Source organism: Aricia agestis, chromosome 17, assembly GCF_905147365.1.
Source record: "Aricia agestis chromosome 17, ilAriAges1.1, whole genome shotgun sequence".
Lineage (NCBI taxonomy): Eukaryota > Metazoa > Arthropoda > Insecta > Lepidoptera > Lycaenidae > Aricia > Aricia agestis.
In genome coordinates this window covers 482,915-510,640 of record NC_056422.1, presented here as the reverse complement: position 1 = coordinate 510,640, position 27,726 = coordinate 482,915, and the positions used below count along the sequence as shown (strand labels likewise).

Genomic DNA, 27,726 nt, shown 5'->3' with positions numbered 1-27,726 from the left:
AGGGTAGGGGTAAGGGGATTGGGCCTCCGGTAAACTCACTCACTCGGCGAAACACAGCGCAAGCGCTGTTTCACGCCGGTTTTCTGTGAGTTTACTATGATGATAACTATGATTTTCACCTAAACCATTTAATCTATTTTGATGAAATTTGGCATGGAGCTATACTCATTTTAATCATGGTTAAATCGTCAAGACAGGACAACGTCTGTCGGGTCAGCTAGTATATAATATAAGACTCGACACAACCATCGTTAAATGTCAATTTGCAACCTTTATGTCGTATTTCACTCTTTTTACGACCATCGTTGTAATTAGTAGCGGTGAGAACTTTGTTTAAGGCTGATCACTGATCATAATTCACATATCGAGCCGGCAGCATTCATCTAAACATCGCCCATGTTGACATCTGATATTTTTATCTCGTAAGTTTCCGCCGGCTCTTGTTTGATGGCGGCTACGGCTGCATCTGCTTCTGTTATATCTGTTACAGGCTGCGGGGCTGCTGGGTCACATAACGGATCGGGTTCAGAATGACTAAAGGCACTAGAAGAGTCGCCGAGGTACGAAGGATCTACGGGCTCCTCTTTGATCGCCTCAACAGCTATTTGTTCCTCCGTCCTGTCGTCCATTGGCATCGGAATTGGGGTTTTGGTTTTGCAGTCCAGGTTTGGAGTGGGTTCATCGGTGGGAGGAATCTCGTCGTTTATCGGTTCGTCCGGCTCACTCTTTATGGAGGATACCGCTTTCTCCTCCTCTGTTCTGTCGTCGATGGGCCGGGGAACCGACACGACGGGTTTAGGTTCCGATTCGTGCTTAAATTCAATCTCAGTCTGCTTCTTCTGCCGTCTTCTCACCCTGGACTCGTGTAGGACTTTCTTTATAGCGGCTATGACGGTCTCTTTCTCCTCTGGGTCGTCGATGCTCCGGAGCTCGGCAGCTATTATGGCACCGAACCGCTCATCGTCGTCTTCCATATCTTGATCGCCATCAGACGAGTCGTTCTGGAAAATACTTAGGAGTTTAACGACCGATCAGTGATAACGGTGGCAGAACGAGTGAGGTATAATGATAAAACAATTATTTTAATATACTATTATTTTGTTTATTAGACACGTTAGTGGACATAGAGAATTGACGGTAGTAGTAAATGTCTTATTTATATGAATAATCAATATGTATATTAGTCTGTAAGGTATTTGTAATTCACCAAATTTTTTTTTCATTTTCTACATTTACATATTTTCTTTAGGAAAGTTTCACAAAAATATAGTCGCCACACTGAAGTGGTTTTGCGTAAGCACAAATACAACAAAAGTTAAATAATTTAGCCAAGATACAGTAAGAAGGAATAATAAATGCGCGAATCAATATCATCAGAACGATCGACGACGATATAATTATATTGATTATTGAGTATAAGTTTCCATGTAATTACTTCTCTAGCTAGTTCAGCATCAACCGCAGATGTTTCATTTGTATTGTCGATTTTTAAAGTTACCGGTCGTAGTGCCTGAAAAACAAAAATATTCAACAGCTTATATATAAGTAAATAAACTCACAAATAATGGACACACCATGGACGTACAAAAAAAGAACGGACGGAATTTCGTTAAGAAACACTTGAAGCACCATAATGGCGGCAGCTTATGTGTGTGTGAGTAAAGGGTTGCAAGGTGAATGAAAATTCCCTATTGTTTAACAACAAATTTGCGATTAGTCTGAGAACTATCATCTAAATAAAAAGTGTATTAGATGATCTAATACACTTTTTTTATCACTCTTGATTTTTTTGATGCCTTCATTTTGAGTACAATCGGACGGACGTTTTTGAGTACAATCCATAACTACATCATTCAAAATACATACATATTTTGGGGTCTGTTTGTGTCACTGACTGCTGACATATAATATGATATAGGTAAGTACTACGTAGACTTGCAACGCAATGCTTTGTCCCGACTCCCATCCCGACTTTTTTACATGTGTTTGACAGTTCTCCTTTACCAGCAGTGCTCCCGTCAATGTCACCCACGTTCAAATAAAGCTCTATCGAACTGTACTAGGCGAAAACGCGCGCCATTTTGCATTGTCATAGAGTAGTAGATTCAGAGTGGAATGTAGGCAGAGTACAGATCTATGATAAGACGACGATGAATGAAGTACTCACGTAGACGAGTTTGTATTTTGGTATTACGTACATTATACATGCGTACATTATAATAATTTTATTATTGTATTTGAAAATATCTGAGTAAGTAATTTAAATAAGGTATAGTAGTATAGGTAAGGTATAGTGGACTATGGATCCATACATAATTATAAATTATGTAAAAGAGTAATTTTTAATTTTTATTTTATCCACTTAGGCGCAGCGCAGACGACAGACTACTAAGTCTAAGTCTAAGTCCACGGACTAAAAAGTTCGTCACGGATAGATTCTGCATTCATTTGAGTGTAGGCACAAAACTGTGTCACTTCTGCGGAACTGATATATAGCAATCACCGCCCCGCCTCCCACCCCACTCATGCCTCAAGTGCTTTTGTTTGCAATAGCGGCTCTAGTACGTAGCACTTATTACCTCAGTGGTTTGTGTATGAATTGAACGTGTGTCTTTGTTAGGCAAAAGTAGTGCTGGGAGCGCTGTTTTCTTCAGTGACTTGTTGCCGTAAATATATGGTTGAAAATGCAAACTGCAAATGTGTGTGTTCTTCAGGCTATCGGGAGTTCTTCCAACTAAATCGGGTCTCCCACATGCTTCAATCCAAATCTTACATCTGAAATGAATTAATATGACTTTTTCTCCTACTCCTTCACCGTCCATGCAGTCAGATTGTGGAACTCGCTTCGCTATACATTTGTGATATCATGTCGGCTTATCTGATGTCTTGTATCACATTTCTCTCCGTAGGGCTGCTGTAAGAAATTTCTTTTGAAATAAGCAGTTCCTTTGTGTCGTCTTTCTATGTCAATTTTTGTGTCAATAGTGTCTTATGTGCAATAAATGTTAAATAAAAAAAATATGATTTTAAAATACTACTAATAATTTGTTTATAGATGAATCAAGTCGTGCAGTGACCACTACTCCATATTCGTAAATCGTAATCCCCATCCCCGAAAACCATGGAAACGATACCCATATTTGCGTCATTTTACTTATTCTTATTACGCAGAAAGAATCTAGCAACGTAACGAAATAATAATGTAAGTACTTACCTTTCTTCAGTGTGTGGAAACTGATGAAATTTCAAATTCTTATTAATACGAGATGATGACATGCAGTCTCTCATAACACATGTAGTACGAACCATTGTAAATAAGTACCTACAATCTACATACAACTCAAACGAAATACTGTCGCAAAACACTTAAAACAATCAAATTAAAGCGTCAACCCGGGCTGTCGTGTCCCAAGCGAGTGTATGGCAGCTTGGGTTGGGCCTTGGGCTCGCTACCGCCCCTCTCTCACCCCGCACGCCCCGCACGATTACTCCTAGACGTATCCGTTATCTTACAGTCTGTAATACCGCATTTACACATTCGCACGAATCGCGAGGCGTATCACGAGGCGAATAACGAACACGAATGTGTAAACATAATTTAAACAGAGCGCCTTCGTTACAATTAACTAGTGTTTATTTCTAAATGAATAAATTCATTTACACAAAGACTTCTTTTTCTGTACGTCCATGCAAAGACCGACGGGAATTTATGTTACCTTTCCACATGGTAGGGCATTTTTATTTAATTTTCGAAAACCTTTTTTTGTTGTATAAAACATTTCCTTCGCAAAATGATCTGAGCAAATTTGACTGTAAGCGTTGGGTATCCAATTCATTTCAGATCGCTCTAGTCTGACAAATTCAACCCATTTTTGCTCCCGTAGTTTATCTTGAGGAAACCTATAGCACACGAAATAATTATAATACATCCATCAAACAGCATCATTGCATAGTTAATAAAATTAAAACCCCAATAAAAACATACACACATACATACATACATTTAATATGAAAATCCCCAAAAACATGAAAGATTATTATTATAATACTAGCTGCCCCGGTGAACTTCATGTCACTTTAAAACCTTCCCTAGACTTCTACGAATATTTTAAGACTAAAATTAGGTCAATCCGTTCAGCCGTTTTCGAGTTTTAGCGTTACTAACACAATTGAAAATCCACAAAAAAAGACAGGTGGTCTACTTCTTATCTCATCTAAATAACAGAAAAAATGCTCTAGTAGTTGGTGAGATAAGCCCTTTCAAATAATTTTGAAAGGGCTTATCTCACGAACGAGACGAACGAGGAACGAACGAGGAAAATGTGGAAAAAGCAGGGGCGCTTTTTCCACATTTTCCTCTATTTCTTCGCTTCTGTAAGTCTTAGCGTGATTAAATATAGCCTATAGCCTTCCTCGATAACTGGTCCGATTTTTTTAAATCGGACCAGTAGTTCCTCAGATTAGCGCGTTCAAATAAGCATTTTCAAATAATTTTCCCCGTTTTTTCAACATTTTCCTCTATTTCTTCGCTCCTGTTTATAGTCCTAGCGTGATAAAGTATAGCCTATAGCCTTCCTTGGTAAATGGACTATCTAACACTGAAAGAATTTTTCAAATCGGACCGGTAGTTCCTGAGATTAGCGCGTTCAAACAAACAAACAAACTAACAAACTCTTCCGCTTTATAATATTATAATATAGATAGCCTGTGGAAAACATAGCCCTTACCATAGACTAAGGAAAATATATTATTTATAAAATAATTTCTCTATACCCTTACTTTTTGATTTGCTGGTAGTCGGGTAAAAATTATTCAACTATGATAGTTACCTGTGAAAAGTAATCCGTGAAGATCTTTTTGTTTTAGTATAATTCTTACAATATCTTAAAACACAAGATGGCATTTTGCCCTTTGATTACATTAATTAGTATCTGAAAATAAAACGAAGTTTGTTTTAAAAATTTGCTTGCTAACCGTACATACGTTCTGACCTTGCGTAGAATTGAGTTTGGGGCTTCCTAGGTTTAAGAAATAAACAATAATGACTAATGACTTAAAATTATTAAAAACTAAAATTATAATTGTCTATACTTACGGTAAAATCAACATGTGTTACGAATTGACCCTTTAAACGTTCAGTGATAAAAATACAGCCCCTATCACTTAAAATGACACTTTTTGCAGTTTCGCATACGACCGTCGCGTACAGCGCGCCAGTGAACACTGACTGCAACCGGCAACGGTATGTCGGACTCGGGTGTGAATTAGCTCCGTTGGAAGTGACACTTGGAACGGCGGAACCTATTTTGGTGCGTAAAGCCCGCTTCACAGACCACATTCCCGGCAAAACTACACGAGACTTGCCGAATACGAGACTGTGAGAACTGAGAGCCAGAGGTAAGAGCATATTCGTCAATAATATATACCTATTCCTATTTCTTTTCTACCGTGTAAAACATGTTGTTGATATTAGTTACCTACTTATTACGGATTGCGCAAATATCAAATTCATCTATGACAATTTTTTTCGCTGATTGTTTACGCTTTCTACCCAGAGTTAGGGTTGCCATCACCCAAATTCCCTTCGCCGGTCAGGCACGACAAAATTCCCGGACATTTGGCTGAAATGTGGTTATTTCCCCGGACACCTCTTAAACAGTATTTACGATAACGTCTTGCCAATTTTTGCTTTTCCAACAATGCTGCATGACTTAAAAGTTAAATTTCTCTCATCAAAATTCTCTGGATTTCAACCGGACACTTTTCAAAAACCCGGCCGGACGCCCTTTAAACTAGGACAAATCCGGGGAAATCCGGACGGATGGCAACCCTACCCAGAGTGGATACCTTTATTTCCCTCATTAGACTGCCAGATATTCTTAAACGGGGGGTAGTATCTGGAGCCGTACTACTACTTGGAGTCGTGCTTGTGCTTGGACTAGCGCCGGGCGAAAAACGCGGCGGTTGTACACATGCATTTTTAGCCTCTCTTTTTATCCGAGTAAGAGTACTTCTGGATATTCCAGTTGCTGCACAGGTTCGTTTCTCAACCTGATCCACAGGTGTGCACAATAAGCGCCCACATTTCTTTTCATGCTCAAAATACTGCAGTACTTTCAACACGAGATTTCTCCCTTCACTATGTATAGCTTTCCCCATGTTCAAAACTAGTAATAAGTCCACCAATAACAATAATCCAAACTTAACAAAACAATAATGAAAACTTAACAAAATGTCCAAAAACTGCAACAGAAAATTAACGAAAATAATGACGCGTGTATCGGTAACAGAGATGTTGATCGTACTGACGTTTGCTGGGCGAAAGGAATGCGGGGGGAAGCGGGAGGGGCTTTGCATTCCAGCGATGAGTCAAGTTAATGTGACCGTGTTTATATACTATTTGCCTTCTATCCGTTCGATGTCGGTACATAAAAGGGTTCTATACTCCACTCGGGCTAACTTTCGCTAGCGGTCATTGACTCCCTGTCAAAAACTTGTCATTTTCCATATAAGGTAAGAGCACTAATAGTAGACTCGGAAAGTCGGAACTAATAGATGACACTTACGACGAAAAATACCATAAAAATAAGAATTACTCAAATTTTTTCTCAACACTATAAATTTTATAAGCTTCTCAAGCTATCTGTTGATGTGAAAAAATATATTTGGGACGCCTTCGGGAACAAAATTTTAAAATGGGATCAGTTTTCGTAAATAATGTGACCGCGTCAACACGCGCTCGGCAGTTTCTTAGCAAACAGGTTAAGGAAGGCGAAATTTTGCACGTATGTTTTGAATACATTTATTTGATTTTTTGTAATTACTATTGATTTCATTGGATTAATGGTCATGTTGTATACACTAATTAATGTTTATTTATGATTTTTTTCCATTTTCCCTAACAATATAAAGGATGTCTACTATTAGTTCTTGAAAATGTAAAAAACCTAATAGATGACATGGATCTCATCTATTAGTTTTGCAATACATACTGAAGTTATTTTGTAGTTTATTCTACTGCAAATATAACCACTATATTCTGAAAATATAATTCTATTAACAAACTAACAAATTAGAACTACTGTACCTAAAAATGGACATATTAGACCTTGTACTGATCTAAAAATCGATTGCTTTAGTTTTTTAGCAGTAAAAGGAGAGCTGAGAAAAGAAAGAAGAGGCAAGAGAAGCATGGAGACTAAAGACTGAAAATAAATTTACTAGGAAAAAAATATGAAAAATAAAAATAAGAGGAAAGATAGTTTCAGCATGGAAGAAGAATGGATAGAATCTGAAGACAACGTGGATAATATTTCATATACATGTAGTTACTATGATGAAGTAAATGAAATCTTAAAAAAAACGGCAAATAAATACCTAATAATAGGAATAATTATAATAGTTTTATTTTGTAAGAGTTACTGAAGACATGGAAGAAGTTATCAATCCTCTATTTTCATAAATATATATTTTATAACATCCAAATATTTTATGTTTCCTTAAAGCGTCTGCCATTAGTGCTTTTACTTTAAAACCACGATAAACAATATCTGACACTTCATTGTCAATCGCGGTTTATATGGGATATGACAAGTTTTTGACAGGGAGTCAATGAAGTTAGCCCGAGTGGAGTATACTCCACTGTTGGATTGTTTCGTTAACACGTTCGCTGCGTAACGTAAGCTAATTTGCACGATCTGTCAAATTGGCATTACCAGAAGTATTCGTATTTTCCTTTCGCAGTGACGCACCGAGACTTTAGATCTCGTTCGAGTTGCTTCCTTAAAACCTTAAGATAGCACCTGACGGCTGACCCTAACTTGACTACATACTTAAACCTAGATCTCAAAATCTGTAAGGTCTAGAAAACCATTAGAAAACTGATTTTTTACACCTGTCAAGTAACTTCAGTTCATGAAGATTGAATGCTCAAGACGAAAACACGATTAAGTACTGAAAAATGCTCGATAGTTTCTTTTTTACAAAAAACCTTGTTTTAGACACATTTTTGGGTGGATCTTCGAAGTTTGCTGTCTTTCCTTTAATATTTTCAATATCTAAAAAGGCATTGATAAAACCTAAATTTGCTCAAAAAACCTTTTTCATAATCATGATAATAGTTCGTCTTTTATTCAAGTACCTTCTTCCTTAACTTTCTTTAAGAGTATCTCTTTTTTTCCTTAACGTTCTTTAAGAGTACCAACTTTGGTGTAAGTCTCCACTGCTGCTTACAGAGTTGCTAAGCACTTGCTTTTTGTTTTTGAAATGTTTGGTGATAGAGCCGAGTCATCTATATACTGCTATGGCGTATGACACGTCACACGGCTAACATGTCACGAGAAAATTGTATGCCGCCACTACTGAAAGTTTTAAAAAATGTGATGAAGGAATCGGTTAATTTGGGAGCACACTAAAAACCTTTTTATTTGTCTAATTTCATCAAATTGTTCCTCAGGCACTTTATTTGATGAGGAACATCAAAGATAACATTATGATAAATTTTCTTCCATTTAAGTACTTATTATCAAAATATGGAGTTTCTTTCTATATCCCTTTCGAATTGGTAAACTTTACAAAATCACAGTAGCCCTATTAAAGCCCAAATCAAATAATTGTTTTACTTACCATATTTAATATTTGTTTATTATTCATTCCTCCAATTGTTCATCGATTTTACTACTTGTTAGTAAAGCATACCCTATTACTTGTTTCCAATTACCTATTAAGTATACCTCGCAGCATTATTGTAACAGCGTAACTAGCTGCATATGAGCTTTGAATATCATCAATTTCGGGTACACAGTATTATTTTATCTCTGCGTATGTAAACAAAAAGTGAATATTTCGAACTTTCATAAGGTGCAGGCCGCAGTGTTTTATTGCCCGAGCCAAAAAACCCTTGACATGCTCCTAATTTTCGTGCCAACAGGTATGGTCAATGTCATCAAAGTACGTTTAGAGGGCGAACATAAGGTTTTTGGGCAAAAACTTATACGCATTTGGATTGGCATTATAAAGATTTAAGCGAAATAATTTAAATTCTTTAGAAAATCTGTTACTTTTAGAAGAAGGTTTTAAATTGGTATGTGCTTTAATTATTTTACTTACGTTAGGTGAGAACTTGTCACATCCTTGAAAAAACTGTTCACGAGTCATGTCCGCTGACTTAGAATCTTCTATCAATTTCAACTTCTTGGTACAACTTGTGACTTGTATTCCAAGTTCTCTCTTCCTTGGAGTATGGTCTGTTAATTTTTTTTGCGATGCGCCGGTACTACTGGGAATTACAGCGTTACATACGCCTGCTGTAGCAACGTCGACCTCTTGTTGAACGCCTCTGGTAGTTGAATCTTTTATAATCTCTATTTTTGGATCCTCGGTTTGTGTGCTCATGGGATATAATGAAGCAGACGGTAAGTTTAATAAGGGAACAGCAGAGTCTTTCAATTTTTTGTTCATATACATCCATCGTTCAAAGTGCGAACTACATACGAACTTGTTATATAATTGTTCGATGCTCTTATCGTTTAAATCAGGTCTTTGGCAAGCATTTATCCAGGATTGGCGCCTGGAATGCAAAATATCCAATAATAATTAATCACACAATTGGTAGGTACGGTAGGCCACACATCAGGTGTTACAAAACTCGCTCTTATTACGTGCGCGGTAAGAGCGGTCCAAAGCTCAAAATATTACACTTGATGTGTGGCCTTGTGTACCTAGCTAGGTAGGTACTAAGTATGTAACAACTAATAGGGTACCGTACCTAATTATTTTTAATTTCTATCTTGAATTACTTGGTTGCGATTAAGAAGTTAATGCTAATAGATAATATTAATACGTAAAAATGCAAAACGGACTCGCGCACAAAGGGTTCCAACTTCCGTACTATCCATTAAGTATGTACTTAACAAAAATAAGTAATACTTTAGGCTGTGTCCGTGTTCATTGTAGAGAGTTCACTGTGAAAGTGGCAGCGCTGAAAGACGAAATTTTTTTTCACTTTTGTATGGGCAAGAGACCGAGCGTCACGAGTTTCCCCATACAAAAGTAAAAAAAAAATTAGTCTTTCAGCGCTGCTACTTTCACAAAGAACTCTCTATAAGGAACACGTACACACCCTAAAGTATTATCACTTATTTTTGTTACTGTATACATAATGGATTCTACGGAAGTTGGAGGTTGGAACCCTTTGTGCGCGAGTCCGTTTTGCACTTGGCCGGGGTTTTTTGTAGACCTCTTATAAATTTTTATATCTTTATAAAACAGTTAATCAAAGGACAATATTTATAAATTACTAGCTGTCGCGGCAAACGTAGTAAGTACCTACTTATTGCCTTATAATTTATAAAGTACCTATTTCGATTTTCGTAATAATTTTATTGAATTGACTAAATAAGTATGTCACCATGGCAACGTCCATCGCTATCCCGTCGCACAAACAATGGTCGTTGTCAGTCTCGAGTTGTAATAATTTACTATTATTTATTCAACAAATATGCACCAATATAATAAGTACCCAGTAGCCGATTCTCAGACCTACTGAATATGCATATTGCATATAAAATTTGATTAAAATCAGTAAAGCCGTTTCGGAGGAGTACGCGGCCTAACATTGTGACACGAGAATTATATAATATATAAGATAGCTATTAATACAGCATACACTGACAACAAACAAAACTAAACTTACCTTTCGTCGCGGGGAAATCTATGAAAATTTAAATCCCCTTTGTTTTTCGCATCAGATTTACATCCGTACACTGAACACTTATATCCCATTGTTTATATAAGATAAGACTTTTTAAAACACAAAACTCGTAGACAACGACGCGCCAACGTCACCCCTGCGCGCGCAGGAATACAAACTCCGCGAGTTGGTAAGCGCGGCCCGCGGGCCCGCTTCGCCGCGCCCGCTTCCCCGCGGGTACCCCTCCGTTGCTCTGCGCAAGTACGTACATTCGTTACACTACTGTAGGGAATATTGCAATACTGTACCATTAGATTACTTTTCTAGGTAGTAAAAGGTTCGAAACTTCTGGAAATATGATTGTTGTAAAAAATAGTTTTTGTTGGTGTGCATTATGTAATTTATGTAGTACAGTACTACTAGTAAGTAGTAACTAGTAAGTACCTAACTTAAGCTTAAACTGAGCTATTAATAGCTAGTAATAGCAGCACTCAAAGACGTTTAAGCATTGCTAACTTTAATTTAATGAATAGTTTGAAGTGTAAAGGTTACTTACTGATATAAAAACTCAAATAAAAAATTAAAAACTCGCCTACAATCGGCCCACGCCTCTCATAAGTCATAACTCGTCCACACAAAATATCTTTTACGTATAATGAGCAGTCCTATCTTTTATCATTTTTGTTTCTTATTGTTAAGATACGGTTTATAGCTTGGTTGTTATAAAGTTGAGCTTGGCTTAGTTGAATGTGTGCTAATGGCGATTGTCCATTTTTTTTTAATTGTGCCCATTACAAAAACATTTCAAAGAATAAGGTCAGTGATCGTTATTCTGTATATAAATTCAAAAAACATCCATTAAGTAGTTACTTATATTTTTAAACAAATATGTTTAACCTTAGTTTGACCTTCAATGACGTCATCACTGGAAGCCATACGTTAAATTAGCAATAAACTCGACCAACATTACGTTTTGAACTTTTGGTAAGTATGCTTCTCGAAACAGTTTTCACAAAATTAAGATAACTTGCATTCATTTAAGTTTTAACACATTGTTGATACTTGACAATGCTCTTTTTTAATTTTTATGTACCTACCTATTCAATGCTGCCGGCCTGCGATGATGACGTCATAGGTCCGAAAACTTTAAAAATGTATTTAAAAAAAACTAGCCAATATACTTAGTCAAAAATATTTATTTTTATATTCCTAAAACTGAGGACTAGTCGACATGGTGAACCTGTACTGCCGGCTTCTCGCCACGATGATGAGGAGGATCCCCAGATCAGCTGCTGTAGCGGGCCTCGTTGGAGAACCAAGGTCTGCGAAGTCGACTTGTATGAAGACCTCAGCTCCTTGCATACGTTTTTCTGCTTTCATAAAGATGCTTCTGTCTACTATTTATAAACTTAAATCATACTTTTGATTATTATTTATTATACTTACATAATTCCAAAACGAAAAGTAATATTTTTTATATGATTTTCTGTGAGTGTCTAACAACTTGGTTGCTTTTTAAGTGTACCTACCGTAGTTAAAGTTTTAATTTAATATGAAAATATATAGTAAATAAACTTCTGGATATAAGTAGATGGAAAATACCTTAACCTACGTTGTTTTTGGTAGGAAATAAAAGCTTCTTAAGAGCTCACCTGACTCTAAAAATCAAACATCGTCCTTCTCTCCTCACACTCACGCCCGTCTTTCATATGCCAGGTGAAAAAGGACGGCGCGGAATCATCGCCGAGTTAGTTTTACTTGAATAAAAGACGAACTATAATGATTATGAAAAAAGTGTTTTGAGCAAATTTAGGTTTTATCAATACCTTTTTAGATATTAAAAAATATTAAAGAAAAGACAGCAAACTTCGAAGATCCAAGCAAAAATGTGTCTAAAACAAGGTTTTTTGTAAAAAAGAAACTATCGAGCATTTTTTGAGTAATCGTGTTTTCGTCTTGAGCATTTAATCTTTATGAACTGAAGTTACTTGTGTCAAAAAATCAGTTTTATAGACCTTACAGATTTTGAGATCTAGGTTAAAGTATGTAGTCAAGTTAGGGTCATATGGGCTCTTAATTGTAAGCACTGAGGTAGTAAGTACTACTACATACGGTGTCAGTGATTGTAAGTACTTTTTTCTAAAAAATACTATGTACTTACCTACATTGTAAGCGGCTTATGTACAGCATTATTACTTCAAATTATTAGGCAAAACATGTAGTCAAACCCTGCAGTCTGCACCATCAATATATTTCCTTCATCATCAGCCTATTGCCGTCCCCCAATGAGCGCCAACCATCTCGATCTTGGGCAGCCCTCATGCATCTGCTGCCAGCCACTTTCTTCATTGACATGTTGCTACACCATTGATCAATAGAACCCACAGGAGGCAAAAAAGGCACTTTATGGCCAATTAAGTAAGTACGGGTCGCGTAGAGTATAATATTATGTTACCGTTAATGTGCGTAAACCGGTTAGACTGCAGATAAACCAGGTATTCTGCAGAGTGCAGATTATCTAGGTGAGTCAGTTAAGGTGCCAAAAATGTATTCTATTTTCATTAAATTACTTAAGTAAGTACCTACATAAAACAGGTTCTTGTTTGAATAAAACATACAGTCTAGTTGACAAGCTTTTAAGTCAAAGTTTTTAGGTCTTTTACGAAGGAAGAGAAAGCAAAGACCTATGCCCTATATAGAATCCTGGCTACGACCATGTTGGTACGGGTTGGTACTACTAATATATGTTTACCTATTCTGTGGTACGGGATAAGCTGAGGGCTGCGTCGAAAGTGATAAACTCTACAGCGGAGATTACGATGTATAAGTACCTACTCAAAGGATTTAAGTACGTGACATCGTTGTTTCTACACTTAGCGAGGGTTCCACAGTCATAAAGTGTAACGGCTGAAACTTAAATTGTGTTACTTGAGTAATTATTACTTATTGTGAAGTATTATAAACTGCATAAGACCTCTTAATTTTAGAAATCTTTAATTTAATTGTTAGTGTTGATAAGTTATATATTAAGTAAGTAAGTATTAAGTTTAATCCCACGATCGGGGATTCTTGGAAATTATATTTCGTTGACGTTTTGTTGTCGGGAGGCTAAAGTCTATGAAAATAAAACAACAGGTTTATAAAATTTTATATTGTATCGCGATTATAAAGAACGGGACAGGAGCAAACATTGAAATAAGTACCTGCGTAGTACTTATATCTCAGTGGGCAAAGGAATATTGAATGCTAGTCCTGTTTCTTACGAATTACGATTACTTAACTATAATTTGAAAATCCTACCTAACTTAGGTATTACATGGTAATATCACGAAACATTTCAAAAATTAATAAAACAATAAGTCAGTATTGAATTGTATAACTTACTTACTTTTAAAAAACTAAATATGTAATTAAATTCAAAATTCTGAAACCTTTAGGTTGCTATTAGTAACAAGAGATACAATGCCCATGAAAAACTTAAAATTGACCAAAAAATTCCAATAAGTACAGCATCTTCAAATGAAAATCAAAAATCTTGCGGTCGGTTATCAAAACAACAAGAAGTCACTAGCTAGTTTCATACATATCCATTTCTTAAAATAAAACAATTACTTATGTACACTTCGAAAAAAACTGTCTCACTAAATAAAATATAGGTGTAACGTCAAGCAAAGAAATGTAATTTAACCGACTTGTAATAAAATGTTGATACAAAACAGCCGCCTCAACGCGACGGGGCGAGGGTTTTAGTGCGGGTTCGACTCCCGGTCGACAATCAGCTGGGAGAGGAATTCTATTATTACACAACACATGGTGGTGCTCGCTATTCCCGAATAGAATTTACGTGAACATTTCAAAAGAAATAAACATAAATGGACGAATACTTCTCGTAGTACATAAAACATTAAAATAAAACACTAAGTACTAAAAATTGGGTTCCGTCAACGTTTCGACGCCGTGAAAAAACTATTATTGTGCTTATTTGCACATGATAAATATCTATGTTGGTCATGAATTAATAACAGTGCTTTGCCTGAGCAAAAATGTCCTTGAAAGAAATTATTATTCTTGCGAGGATACTAGTCATTTTAATTTCAAGGTCTTTACGGACCTTTTGTCACAATAAGCGTTATAAGTTATAACATGGCAATTTTCATAAAGTCCTTGTTACTTCTTCAAGTGAGCTTTCCATCCCACCGGGAAATATACGTGGTTTCTTACTCGTCTATTTAAGGCGAATTCTACACCCTCGATATGTCCCTATCGTACAATGTACTATGAGAGAAGTTGATTTATAGGCAGATCACAGACCTACATAATTCGTTCCCTTTATATGTAACCCAATCGACAGGTCACGACTAATATTAAATCGACATATACCAAATGACGTACGTCCGGCATCTACCTATGAATCAACTTCTTCGATGGTTCTTACTAATCCTGAGCACTAAACCAAGACGTTATTTTCAAACACGACGACGTTAGTACAACATAATCGCCGATATTGACAAAAATATTACCTCTACGCTAATCCACGTTGTTGTCTTCGTCCGATACGATGGTAAAGCCACTTGACAGACGATGACAGCAATATGCATTAGCGTAAGCTTGAAATGTTGTTATTAATAGCGCACAATAATATGCGCGAGACTCGACAAGTCGACACCAGCATCGTTCAATGTCAATTTGCGACCTTTATGGCGTATTTCACTCTTTTTACGAACATCGTTGTCGATTATCGCGGCGAGAACTTGGTTTAAGGCTCCAGATCGCGACCCACATATCGAGCCGGCAGCATTCGTCTAAACATCGCCCATGTTGACATCTGATATTGTTATTTCGTAAGTTTCCACCGGCTCTTGTTTGATGGCGGCTACGGCTGCATCTGCTTCTGTTATATCTGTTATAGGCTGACGGGCTGCTGGGTCACATAACGGATCGGGTTCAGGATGACTAAAGGTACTAGAAGAGTCGCCGAGGTACGAAGGATCTACGGGCTCCTCTTTGATCGCGTCAACAGCTATTTGTTCCTCCGTTCTGTCGTCCACTGGCATCGGGATTGGGGTTTCGGGTTGGCAGTCCAGGTTCGGAATAGATTCATCGGTGGGAGTAATCTCGTCATCTATCGGTTCGTCCGGCTCACTCTTTATGGAGGATACCGCTTTCTCCTCCTCTGTTCTGTCGTCGATCGGCCGGGGAACCGACACGACGGGTTTAGATTGCGTTTCGGGCTGAAGTTTAATCTCAATCTGCTTCTTCTGCCGTCTTCTCACCCTGGACTCGTGTAGGACTTTCTTTATAGCGGCTATGACGGTCTCTTTTTCCTCTGGGTCGTCGATGCTCCGGAGCTCGGCAGCTATTATGGCACCGAACCGCTCATCGTCGTCTTCCATATCTTGATCGCCATCAGACGAGTCGTTCTGGAAAATACTTAGGAGTTTAACGACCGATCAGTGATAACGGTGGCAGAACGAGTGAGGTATAATGATAAAACAATTTTTATATGTAAATTATTTGTTTATTAGACACGATAATGGACATAGAGAATTGACGGTAGTAGTAAATGTCTTATTATAAAAATATATACAGTACTCCCAAATTAATAATGCTCAAGGAAATCTTCGCTCATTGTCGTAATCACGAAAACACCCGAATCTATGAAACGTAAGAGCACCAAACCATGCACTTGCATTTTGCACCTTATTCAAAGGAAATAGAAGTAAATATCATATAGCCGGTGGCGTGCCATTATAACTCACCGGGAAGCCATTGCGGCGTTACCATGATAACGTCCAAGCAACGTCAGGCACCTCTTCGTCGCTGCAAAGCGCTGTTTTTCTTAAAGTTAAGTTTAAAACAGCGCTTGCAGCGACGTCTTCCGACACTCGAGAAATACGACCGTTGCTGAAAAATTACGAAAATTTCTATGCGCATTATCACTTTTATTTGGGAGCACTGTACGTTATTCTGTAGGCATTTGTAATTTGTATTGTGGGTCTACATGCCTGAAATAAATATAAAATATAGTAAGTATGTACGATTTATTTCCGGCATGCAGAGTATGTAAGCCACACTGAAGTGGTTCTGTGTAAGCATAAATACAAAAGTTAAATAGTTGAGCTAAGATACAGAAGACGAAATAATAAATAGTAAATCAATATCATCAGAACGATCAATTATATTGATTATAAAGTATATGTTTCCATGTAATTACTTCTCTAGCTAGTTCAGCATCAGCCGCAGATGTTTCATTTGTATTGTCGATTTTTAAAGTTACCGGTCGTAGTGCCTGAAAAACAAAAATTTTCAACAGCTTAATAAGTTAATAAATTTATCTGAAACAATGCACACACTATCCATTAACTACAAGCTGCGTATAAAAATGTCCCCGAGCAAAGACTTCTATTTAAACTGAGGTGGACGTGGTGTAGGTACTCTATGAAATGTCATTTGAAAAGCAATCCTAAAAGTTAAAACAACTAGAGTTCGCCCAATGGTCGAAATTCGACCTTAGTTTCAACGACATTAGGACTACTACCTATATTTTGTAAAAAAAATATTGGCTTTAACATATTTTCTTTCAACTCTTGTCTCTGGGACTCGGCTACTCTCAGACTGGCCGTGTAAGCATTGTCTAATAGTATCTCAGATTCAATAAAAACAACTATAATCCATTTTTAATTTGTCAAATTGTTATCAACAGACTTCAACCAGAAATAAAAGATTACAATTCGTATGTATAGGCTTGTCATTCAAAAATCTGTCATCTTTCCTAGTGTGTGTGTTGCAGTGTGTGTAATGTTTTATTTGTTAAAAAAATGTATGATAAAAGCATAATTTCAAAATAATATTAGCTCGATGTACTCCTTTACTATATTAACTATAACTGTGCAAAATTTCATTCACCTACATTTCCCCATTTTTCGTCAAAAGGGATAAAAAGTTTTGCGCTTGCGTATTAATATTATATATTAGCTGTTGCCCGCGACTTCGTCCGCGTGGACTTTAGTTTATAGTTGTTCCCGCACATCGATTGAGTCGTTTACGCGCAAATCAGAAAAGTATATTGGATGGGAACCGCACATTTTTCCGGGACAAAAAACATTCCTTGTACCAGATTCAAATTGGCATCTCCAACCTCCATGCCAAATTTCATCAAAATAGATTAAATAGTTTAGGCGAGAATCATAAAAGTTTATTGTGCGGGAACCGTATATTTTCCGGTATAAAAAGTATCCCTTGTCCTTTCCCGAGATTGAAAGTATTGCCATACCAAATTAAATCAAAATAGATTGAATAGTTTAGGCGATAATCATAAAAGTTTATTGTGCGGGAACCGTACATTTTCCGGGACAAAATTAGTATTCCTTGTCCTTTCCCGGCACTCAAAGTATCTCCATACCAAATTCCATCAAAATAGATTGAATAGTTTACGCGCAAATCATAAAAGTATATTGTGCAGTAAACGTACATTTTTCCGGTACAAAATGTATCCTATGTTCTTTTTCGGGACTCAAAGTGTCTTTATACCAAATTTCAGCAAAATGGGTCCAGCCGTTTGCACGTGATGTCGTGACCACGCGAAATATAACGTACCGCGCAGCATAACTTCGCCCGCGTAAATTAGATATTTCACAGACAAATTAGTCCACAAAAAATTGCCTATGATCCTTCACGTGGTCTTCTTCTTATCTGTGCCAAATAACAGAAAAATTGCTCCAGTACTTCGTGAGATAAGCCCTTTCAAATAATTTCCCCCGTTTTTTTCCACATTTTCCTCTATTTCTTCGCTCCTTTTAGTCTTAGCGTGATAAAATATAGCTTATAGCCTTCCTCGATAAATGGGCTATATAACACTGAACGAATTTTTCAAATCGGACCAGTAGTTCCTGAGATTAGCGCGTTCAAATAAGCTATTTCAAATAATTTCTCCCGTTTTTTTCACACTTTCCTCTATTTCTTCGCTCCTATTAGTCTTAGCGCGATAAAATATAGCCTATAGCCTTCCTCGATAGATGGGCTATCTAACACTGAAATAATTTTTCAAATCAGATCAGTAGTTCCTGAGATTAGCGCGTTCAAACAAACAAACAAACAAACTCTTCCCAATTATAATATTAGTATAGATATAGATACACTCAAAACATTACACACACAAACTAAATGTATCTACGTAGTCAAGTGCGAGATGCCAATATTATTTTGTAACAAGAGCGACAACTGACAAGGATGGCCTATGTATGGTATTCGGTCATACCGAATGCAAGCGATTCCCCGAAATACTGTCGCCCGCTAGTACTGACTGCAAAAAAGTCTATTACAAAATAAGAAAAAAATTCGTTATTTAGTATAATGTTTTTAATAATAATATTAATTAAACTTAAACTACAGTTAAATGCGTTTTAGGATATCTATAATTTATATAGAACGGCTTCGTTACAATTAACTAGAATTTATTTCTAAATGAATAAATTAATTTATACAAAGACCGACTTTCAATTTATGTTACCTTTCCACAGGGTAGGGCATTTTTATTTAATTTTCGAAAACCTTTTTTTGTCGTATAAAACGTTTCCTTCGCAAAATGATCTGAGCAAATTCGACTGTAAGCGTTGGGTATCCAATTCATTTCAGATCGCTCTAGTCTGACAAATTCAACCCATTTTTGCTCCCGTAGTTTATCTTGAGGAAACCTATAGCACACGAAATAATTATAATACAACCATCTAACAGCATCATTGCATAGTTAATAAAATCGATTGTATGTTTTTTTATAAGTCATAACAATTGAAAGCAAATTAAAAATATATACATACAACATACATAATATATACATACATACATAGCTTGTGAGAAACATAACTGTTACTTTTACTTTGCTGGTAGTCGGGTAAAATTATTCATCTATAATATTGTGAACAACTATTATAACTTTACCTGTGAAAGGTAATCCCTGAAGATCTTTTTGATTTATTTGTATAATTTTTACAAAATCTTATAACACAAGATGGCATTTTGCCCTTTGATTATATTAATAACTAGTATCTGAAAATAAAACAAAGTTTGTTTTAAAAAATTTGCTTGTTAACCGTACATACGTTCTGACCTTGCGTAGAATTGAGTTTGGGGCTTCCTAGGTTTAAGAAATAAACAGTAATGACTAATGTCTTAAAATTATTAAAAACTAAAATTATAATTGTCTATACTTACGGTAAAATCAACATGTGTTACGAATTGACACTTTAAACACGTTCAGTAATATATAAGTGTAATACAGCCCCTATTACACTTAAAATGCCACTTTTTGCAGTTTGGCATACGACCGTCGCGTACAGCGCGCCAGTGAACACTGACTGCAACCGGCAACGGTATGTCGGACTCGGGTGTGAATTAGCTCCGTTGGAACGGCGGAACAATTGGTGCCTCGTCTACCTCAGTTTAAATATTATGTAGAAAGAAGTCTTTGATTAAATCGAGTATTTTGCCGCGTCTTAAGTTTAAAATTGCGGTTTTTAGATTTAGGGCTGAGTATGTAGGTACTTATGGCTACGAATAATAAAACTAAGGAAACTTAACTCCCATTTATGGGCCATATTATTACCATTCTAAATTTGACTAGAGATCGCCCAATCTGCTGATCTCAGACTGGCCGTGTAAGCATTATCTACTAGTATCTTAGCTTTTATCTTAGATTCAATAAAAAAACTATAATCCATTTTCAATTCGTCAATTTGTTGTCAACAGACTTCAACCATAAATAAAAGAGTAGGTATTATAATTCGTATGTATAGGCTTGTCACTCAAAAATCTGTCATCGTTCCTAGTGTGTGTGTTGACTGTGTCATAGTAAAAGGAGGGGAAGTAAGTTATCTTCATACAAAGGCACCGCGCGCGGCTTGTATGTGTACGCCATAGTATCAATGCGTCGCCACACGGCACACAACAAAATGGGCGTTTTCACACTGCGACGATAACGACACGACACACGACACGATAGACGATACCACGGAACCTAAGGGCCACCGCACATATACAATTTCAATTTGGCCGACCATCGTACAAACTAAATTGCGTAGTGTCACAATACTAAGTGACAGATTAAAATTAGGAAAACATCATTGATCATACCTTGCATGTTAAACTTCGATATTATCCAGATAAATTTTAATGAAAAAATCCAGATAAAAGGTGATAATCCATATCCATTATCCATACTTCCATACTAATATTTTTTTTTTATTATGTGATTCGGGGCTGCCGGCCGTCTATGGGCTCTGTGTATAAAAATATGTGTACGTACACACTTACTCAAGCCAAGCATGATTGAACATAAATTCTATGAGATTAAATTGTCAACGTGCCGATACGTGCCGACTGGACGTCAAAAAAGAGTTCTGCTGTCATGTATCACACGTCTCTTTTTACCACGCAGTGTTACTGAATACTGATAGTGACATCTCGCTTGCTCTTGCACAACTTGAAATTGTATATATGCGGTGGCCCTTATCTATTCTGTGGTATCGTCTATCGTGTCGTGTCGTTATCGTCGCAGTGTGAAAACGCCCAATCTCGGACAAAATTTCGGCATAACCAGTCGGCTTTAACACTTTACTTCCGTCCGATTTGAAAAATTCTTTCAGTGTTAGATATTCCATTTATCGAGGAAGGCTATAGGATATATTTTATGACGCTAATACTTATGGGAGCGAAGAAATAGAGGAAAGTGTGGAAAAAACGGGGGAAATTTTTTGAAAGGGCTTATTTGAACGCGCTTATCTCAGGAACTACTGGTCCGATTTGAAAAATTCTTTCAGAGTTAGATAGCCCATTTATCGAGAAAGGTTATAGGCTATATTTTATCATGCTCTTAGCATAATATTAGCTAATAGGAGCGAAGAAATAGAGGAAAATGAGGAAAAAACTGGGAAAATTATTTGAAAGGGCTTATCTCACTAACTACTGGAGCATTCTTTCTGTTATTTGGCACAGAGTAGACCACGTGACTGATCTTGGGCTATTTTTTGTGGACTAATTTGTCTGTGATATATCTTATTTACGCGGGCGAATGTGCGCGGAACGTTATATTTCGCGTGATCACGACATCACGCGTAAACGGCTGGACCCATTTTGCTGAAATTTGGTAAGTATAAAGATACCTTGAGTCCCGAAAAAGAACATAGGATACATTTTTTCCCGAAAAAATGTACGTTTACTGCACAATATACTTTTATGATTTGCGCGTAAACTATTCAATCTATTTTGATGAAATTTGGTACGGAAATACTTTCAGTCTCGGGAAGGGACAAGGAATACTAATTTTGTCCAGGAAAATGTACGGTTCCCGCACAATAAACTCTTATGATTATCGCCTAAAGTCTAAAACTATTCAATCTATTTTGATGAAATTTGGTATGGAAATATTTTCAGTCTCGGGAAGGGACAAGGGACACTTTTTATCTCGGAAAATATACGGTTCCCGCACAATAAACTTTTATGATTCTCGCCTAAACTACCTATTTAATCTTTTTTGATGAAATTTGGCATGAAGATTGGAGATACTTATTTGAATCTGGGACAAGGAATGTTTTTTGTCCCGGAAAAATGTGCGGTTTCCACACAATATACTTTTCTGATTTGCGCGTAAACGACTCAATCGATGTACGGGAACAACAATAAACTAAAGTCCACGCGGACGAAGTCGCGGACAACAGCTAGTAATATAATAATTTTTACTTGATGATCAGGTACCTACTTACTTCTTTTTTATTGTATTAGTTTTCTATCACACTTGTGTGATAGAAAACTAATACAATAAAAAAGCGATCAGCGCTGCTACTTTCACAGTGAACTCTCTACAAGGAACACGTACACACCCTATATGAAGTTTATAAAATTAAATCAAAATCAAATATTTTTATTTCCAAACACATAGGTTAACAAAGTTAACACTTTTAGAACGTCGTGTCTACATGAGGCCTACCACCGGTTCGGGAACTAACCTGGCGAGAAGAACCGGCGTAAGAAACTCGCACGGGTCCACCTTTTACCAAAAAGGTGGAAAATAACAATGATAGCTTAAGCTTATCAACATTAAGTATGTAAGTAAAGTAAGTAAGTAAAAATGTGGTACATTTGTATAGAAGCGACCTTTGGTCTGTCAGCTTATTTATCCCAAGGTGTGCTATCATTGAGAAAATCAGTAACCTTATACTAAGTTTTTGCACACAAACGTTCTTTAACAACTTTTTTAAATTTATTAATTGAACTTTATTTTATTTTATTGAATAATCGTATACCTTTGAAAGATTTGCTTACTTTGCTCAGCCTGGTTATTGGTATATCTAGCTTGTGTTTATGCCTAGTGTTCCTGCAGTGAATATCACTTTTCGTTTTAAAATTATTTACATTTTTTCTCACGTATAACACATTGTCCAAAATATATTGAGAGATTACGGTCAGAATTCTTATTTCTTTAATCTTTTCACTGATAGATTCAAAGGACGACATTTTATAAATAGATCGTATAGCTCGCTTCTGCAGCACAAATACAATTTTCTAATTTTTCTTGGTTCCTCTAGAATCCTTTTTTTTAAAGAGTTTGAAGTAACTGCATCTTGTAATATAAAAATGGATGGACTGCGCCAAAATTTCACAATTTATTGTCCCCTATTAGTAAATAAAATAAAATCATTTATTTCTAAGTAAATTGAATGTCTGTCATGTTGACCTACCACCGGTTCGGGAACCAGCCGTGCGAGAAGAACCGGCGTAAGAAATTCGCACGGGGTCACTTTTTACCACAAAGTTGAAAATTTATCTTTTAAAATGTAAAATAAATAATATATTTTTAATATATAATATTCCACGGGTAACACCGCGGGGCACAGCTAGTGAAAATTATTCAGTTAATCAACAACCAAAAATTGTGTAGTGTGTGAATACTTACTTGATAAAACATAATTTTTTTCGTAGGAACTACATTGCGATCTAAATATCTGTATCCTTTTTTTGTTATGAGGATTTCATTTTCTGCAAAATGATCCGAACAAATGCAGTTCGATTTCGTGGGCTTCCAATTGACCCTTCCAGTCGCAGTAATCCACTTCTCTTTTACATGCGGATTTTTTGGAAAACTAAAACAAATTAATCAATAGGTTGTATAAATTAAACGAGTAAATAATTCAGTAACTTGCCATTAAAAGTGTCCACATTATAATAAGTGAACAACTATTAAATCGATATATCGATAATATCACAGTGTCACAACCCTAATGTTCCGATCGTGACGCCCTACGAATAATAAAAACTAAGGAAACATAACTCCCATACTATTACCGTTTTAAATTTGGTTCCATTCGATCTGTCATGTAACGTCAGCCTTTATACCGCTCAAGGTCACCTAAATATTGCAAATGTATTGAAATGTGTACCTAAGGTACACTTTTTTGACAAGTATTGTGGAGCATGTTTTTTGACGGAGTTACTCTTCCTTAGTTTTTATTATTCGTAGGTGACGCCATTTCTAATTCTAGCGGACAAGGCGTCAGACAATTTTGGACTTTATTACAATGTACAAACGTAAGATTATTAATTTAACACTGATGGTTTAAATGGATGGAGATAATTCTAAAATATTTTTTAATTAATAAAAAGTAAATAACGACTTACCGATGAAAAGAAACACCTGATCGAAGTAAACCACTACCACTATTGTTTTTGCACTCAAGGATGGAACAACGAGTCATTATTGAGGGTTTTTTTAACAAAACACGCGTATCAGAATCACCGGCAGCGCACGTCACGAGACATCAACGACCGCGAAGCGAGTGAGTTATGTCCAGGAGGACATAACTATGGCACGCAGGCCACGCCCACATGCCCTTCCCCTTAGTGTTATATTATATTCCGTGGCGCGAACTAAGCGCGGACGGCCGCTCCCACACCAACCCGCCGCGCCTCCGCGCCGCCTAAAATTGACAACCCTAAGACAGTAGGTAATTATATCGCGGATTGGGCCGGAGTTATCCTACTTCCCCTCCTTTTACTATGACTGTGTTGTAGTGTGTGTAATGTTTTATTTGTTAAAAAATGTATGATAAAAGCATAATTTCAAAATAATATTAGCTCGATGCACTCCTTCACCATATAAACAATAACTGTGCAAAATTTCATTCACCTACGTTTCCCCATTTTTCGTCAAAAGGAATACATAGTTTTTCGCTTGCGTACTTATTATAGTTTGTGCATTTTATGATGATATGGGTGACAGTTCTCATGTTCCTTGCTACGGGATTTTTTTACAAGTAAACAAAAAAAATGTACTTAATAAATTATATTCCATCTATAAAAACAAATGTTTCCTAAAATTATAAATGAATAAAAATGAAAAGTTTCTAAATGCTAACTTATTAATATAAAATTATATTATTAACTGTGAAATAGGAGTATTTAATAATTTTTACGAAAAGATTTGAAAAATGTCAGATGCATGAAACGGAACCTATGTCAATAGAGATTGACACTGTTGAATCGAAATCAAATCGATAAAAAAGGGCGGCCATCTTAAATCGCCGGCTCCACTGAAATGTCAGTACGAAATCGATAATTTCGATTGCAATTCCTTTACGAAGTGATTCGATATTTTTAAATTATCGATAAATTTTTGTTAGGTAACATCCCTACTATTGTCAATTATAATGTGTCACGCAATATCATCTTAAGATTCCTTCCGAACTGTGAATGTAACGTCAGCCTGATACCGCTGAAGGCCATATTAATATATAGATCGGTTTTTGTGCTGGCACTCCACATAGGCAAACGTGTTGGCAAGCGCGCTGGCCCAGCCACTGGCCCAATGTGTAAAACGACGTTGGCGTACTGGCGGTAGGTATTTGAACGTTGGTCGGCGCGCTTGCGAGCTTGCCGCGCGATGGTGCTAGCATCAAAGGACACTTGTCGCAAGCGTGTGGATTACTAACAAGCACGTTGGCGGGGAGGCGGCATTGGACACAGATCAAAGGGCGCTTTCGGCAAGCGCTTGTGACGCGTTCTCACGTTGGCGCGCGCTTAGTAACCGCTGTGATCTTGCGACGAATGCACGTCTATTTCTGACTTAAAAATGGGTGGCTGGTCGAGCGAAGACAGTTTATCGTCGTCTTCGTCGAGAGTGAATCTTTATTATCCACCATCTTCGTGGTCGTTCGGCTTTCCTTGCTTTTGTATTACTTTGCTTATATTTTAACTAACAGTAGGTTACCAAACGTAATAGCCGACACAAGTTCGGTGTCCCTGTCCGCCATGCTTAGATGTACGTAATACACTCTCATTCTCATTCACAAGCGTGTAAACAACTTCCAAATGCCAAGCGAGATTTTTGGACGCTTGTGCCTTGTGGGATGCTTGGCAAGCGGGGCAAACCTTGGCAAGCATGGAAATGCAGCATAAGATTACCAACCAGCGTAAGTTGAACTGCGGCGCAAATAGATTTTTTTTTTAATTCAATTTACCGATGAAATGTGATACCATCTTTTGTAAAGTTTGACTTTCTGGAATTCTTTCCACAAAATTTTATAGAACAGGTCGACATTTTCCTACCGCGTACGTCTTGAATAAAAAAACGAGACAAAAACGAACGGCTCCAAATACTGGTCGATACTAAACGAAGCCGGCAACTCTTTGTATCTGTGCAAAACCATTTATGTGTGGTGCGCGTCGTTTGTCCAGTGTCCTGTATGTAGGTACTGGACCGGCAACGTCGCAACTCGCACCGACCGATGAAGCGGTGTGGCAACGCCGCTCATCCGCACTCGTGAACTAAACCGTCAAACGACGTTATGTAACTAGGGTTGCCAGATGTCCGGTTTTTAAGCGTAGAGTCCGGTATTTTCGAGGCCTGTCCGGTAAAAAATAAACGGTCATACCGGACAGGACACTGCCCGGTATTTTGAGGAAAGTAGGTGTTACTGGTACCTAGTTTTAGGTGATTTAAATTTTTTTAGAAGCTCCTACCTTACCTTTATTTCGTGAAGTAAGTTATAGTATATAATGGCGACCTTCCAACAACCCCACCCCCCGTTTGGACTTTGGGTTTGTCCGGTATTTTTCGCGACTCACCTGGCAACCCTATATGTAACCGATTACCGCATTTAAGAGGATTCTACACCGCCTTTTTCCATACAAACGCTGTCCCCTGTTTCCTCCCTGGATAATGCCGGTAGAGTTATGATTTTTTTTCCTGAACATCTATGGCCACTATTAGCATGTCCCTATGTTTTCTTTTTTTTCATAATTTAATTATTAAAAAAGATAAGAACGTCCAAAAACCCAAAAAAATGGCCAGATTTTCCTCTGTGTTCAAACACCCAGAAAACAAAACTGGCTAGAATATAGAAAAAAAATAAAACATAGGAACACAGCTCAAGCCTTGCTTTAATTCTTAATGAAAAAATTACTTAAATCGGTTAAGTTTTGGAGCAGGAATCAGCGGACAACGAATCGAAGATTTTCTGTTCTTTTATTAGAACTTTTGTCGTGTTGTCTCTATCGCGCTCTGCGGTGGGAGACTTGAGATTGGTGAGACAGCAATACATTTTCAAATACCTATTTTCAATTTCTCTCGCCCCTGGTGTATCCTCTTAACACTCGCACGAATCGCGAGCCGAATAAGGGTCAATTTATACTAGCGCAGAGTCGAAGCGCATCGAAGCGAATTATTAAAACTGAACATAACAAATTTAACCTTAACTCAAAAGCGTTAACCCACTTTATTACTTCTGAGAATTTAAAAAGGCGCGCGCATCCGCGCGAATTCGCGTGAATGCGACCTGCCAACGCTGATTGGCCTCGCAGAAGTAATGTATGCGTTCTGGAGTTAAGGTTGCATTTTCTGTGTTCAGTTTTTTGGGAAATCGCTTCGCTTCGACTCTGCGCTCTTATAAATTGACCCTAAAGGCCAGCGCATACAGAATGGAGCGCAGCGGAGAGAATTTTACTAACGCACTTGAAAATAAACTTTAAAATTATGACACTCAAGTGCG

At 37.0% G+C, this 27,726-nt stretch overlaps 2 protein-coding genes across 12 annotated transcripts in view; both read right to left on the bottom strand.

Moving 5' to 3' along the window:
* Positions 1-227: 227 nt before the first annotated feature.
* LOC121735703 (nucleolar protein dao-5-like) lies at positions 228-27,696 on the bottom strand. 6 transcript variants are annotated; one of them, XM_042126616.1, is made up of 5 exons: positions 3,215-3,280; positions 2,855-2,914; positions 2,580-2,775; positions 1,436-1,510; positions 228-1,001 (listed from the first exon to the last, which is right to left on the bottom strand). In XM_042126616.1, the coding sequence occupies exons 2-5, from the start codon at positions 2,866-2,868 to the stop codon at positions 384-386; spliced, it is 903 nt and encodes a 300-aa protein (XP_041982550.1). In that variant the 5' UTR covers positions 2,869-2,914; positions 3,215-3,280; the 3' UTR covers positions 228-383. The 6 variants fall into 6 exon arrangements, with proteins under 6 accessions (XP_041982550.1, XP_041982544.1, XP_041982548.1 ...); XM_042126610.1 differs by lacking the exon at positions 2,855-2,914 and having other exon boundaries at positions 3,215-3,499; XM_042126614.1 differs by having other exon boundaries at positions 2,580-2,914.
* Positions 14,626-27,726, bottom strand: part of LOC121735701 (stress response protein NST1-like) — a 138,130-nt gene continuing 125,029 nt past the window's right edge. For all 6 annotated transcript variants that reach the window (XM_042126604.1, XM_042126605.1, XM_042126606.1 and 3 more), the window contains one exon: positions 14,626-16,110. In XM_042126604.1, coding sequence (XP_041982538.1) covers positions 15,493-16,110 — 618 coding nt within the window. In that variant the 3' untranslated portion in view covers positions 14,626-15,492. The remainder of the gene's footprint in view (positions 16,111-27,726) is intronic.

Coding starts and splice junctions, on each gene's coding strand:
- LOC121735703 (XM_042126610.1), bottom strand. CDS start 3,309: ATGGTTCGTACTACATGTGTTATGAGAGACTGCATGTCATCATCTCGT. Junction 1,511..2,579: donor TTCATACACAAACCACTGAG/GTAATAAGTGCT, acceptor TTTGTTTTTCAG/GCACTACGACCGGTAACTTT. Junction 1,002..1,435: donor ATGCTGAACTAGCTAGAGAA/GTAATTACATGG, acceptor AGTATTTTCCAG/AACGACTCGTCTGATGGCGA.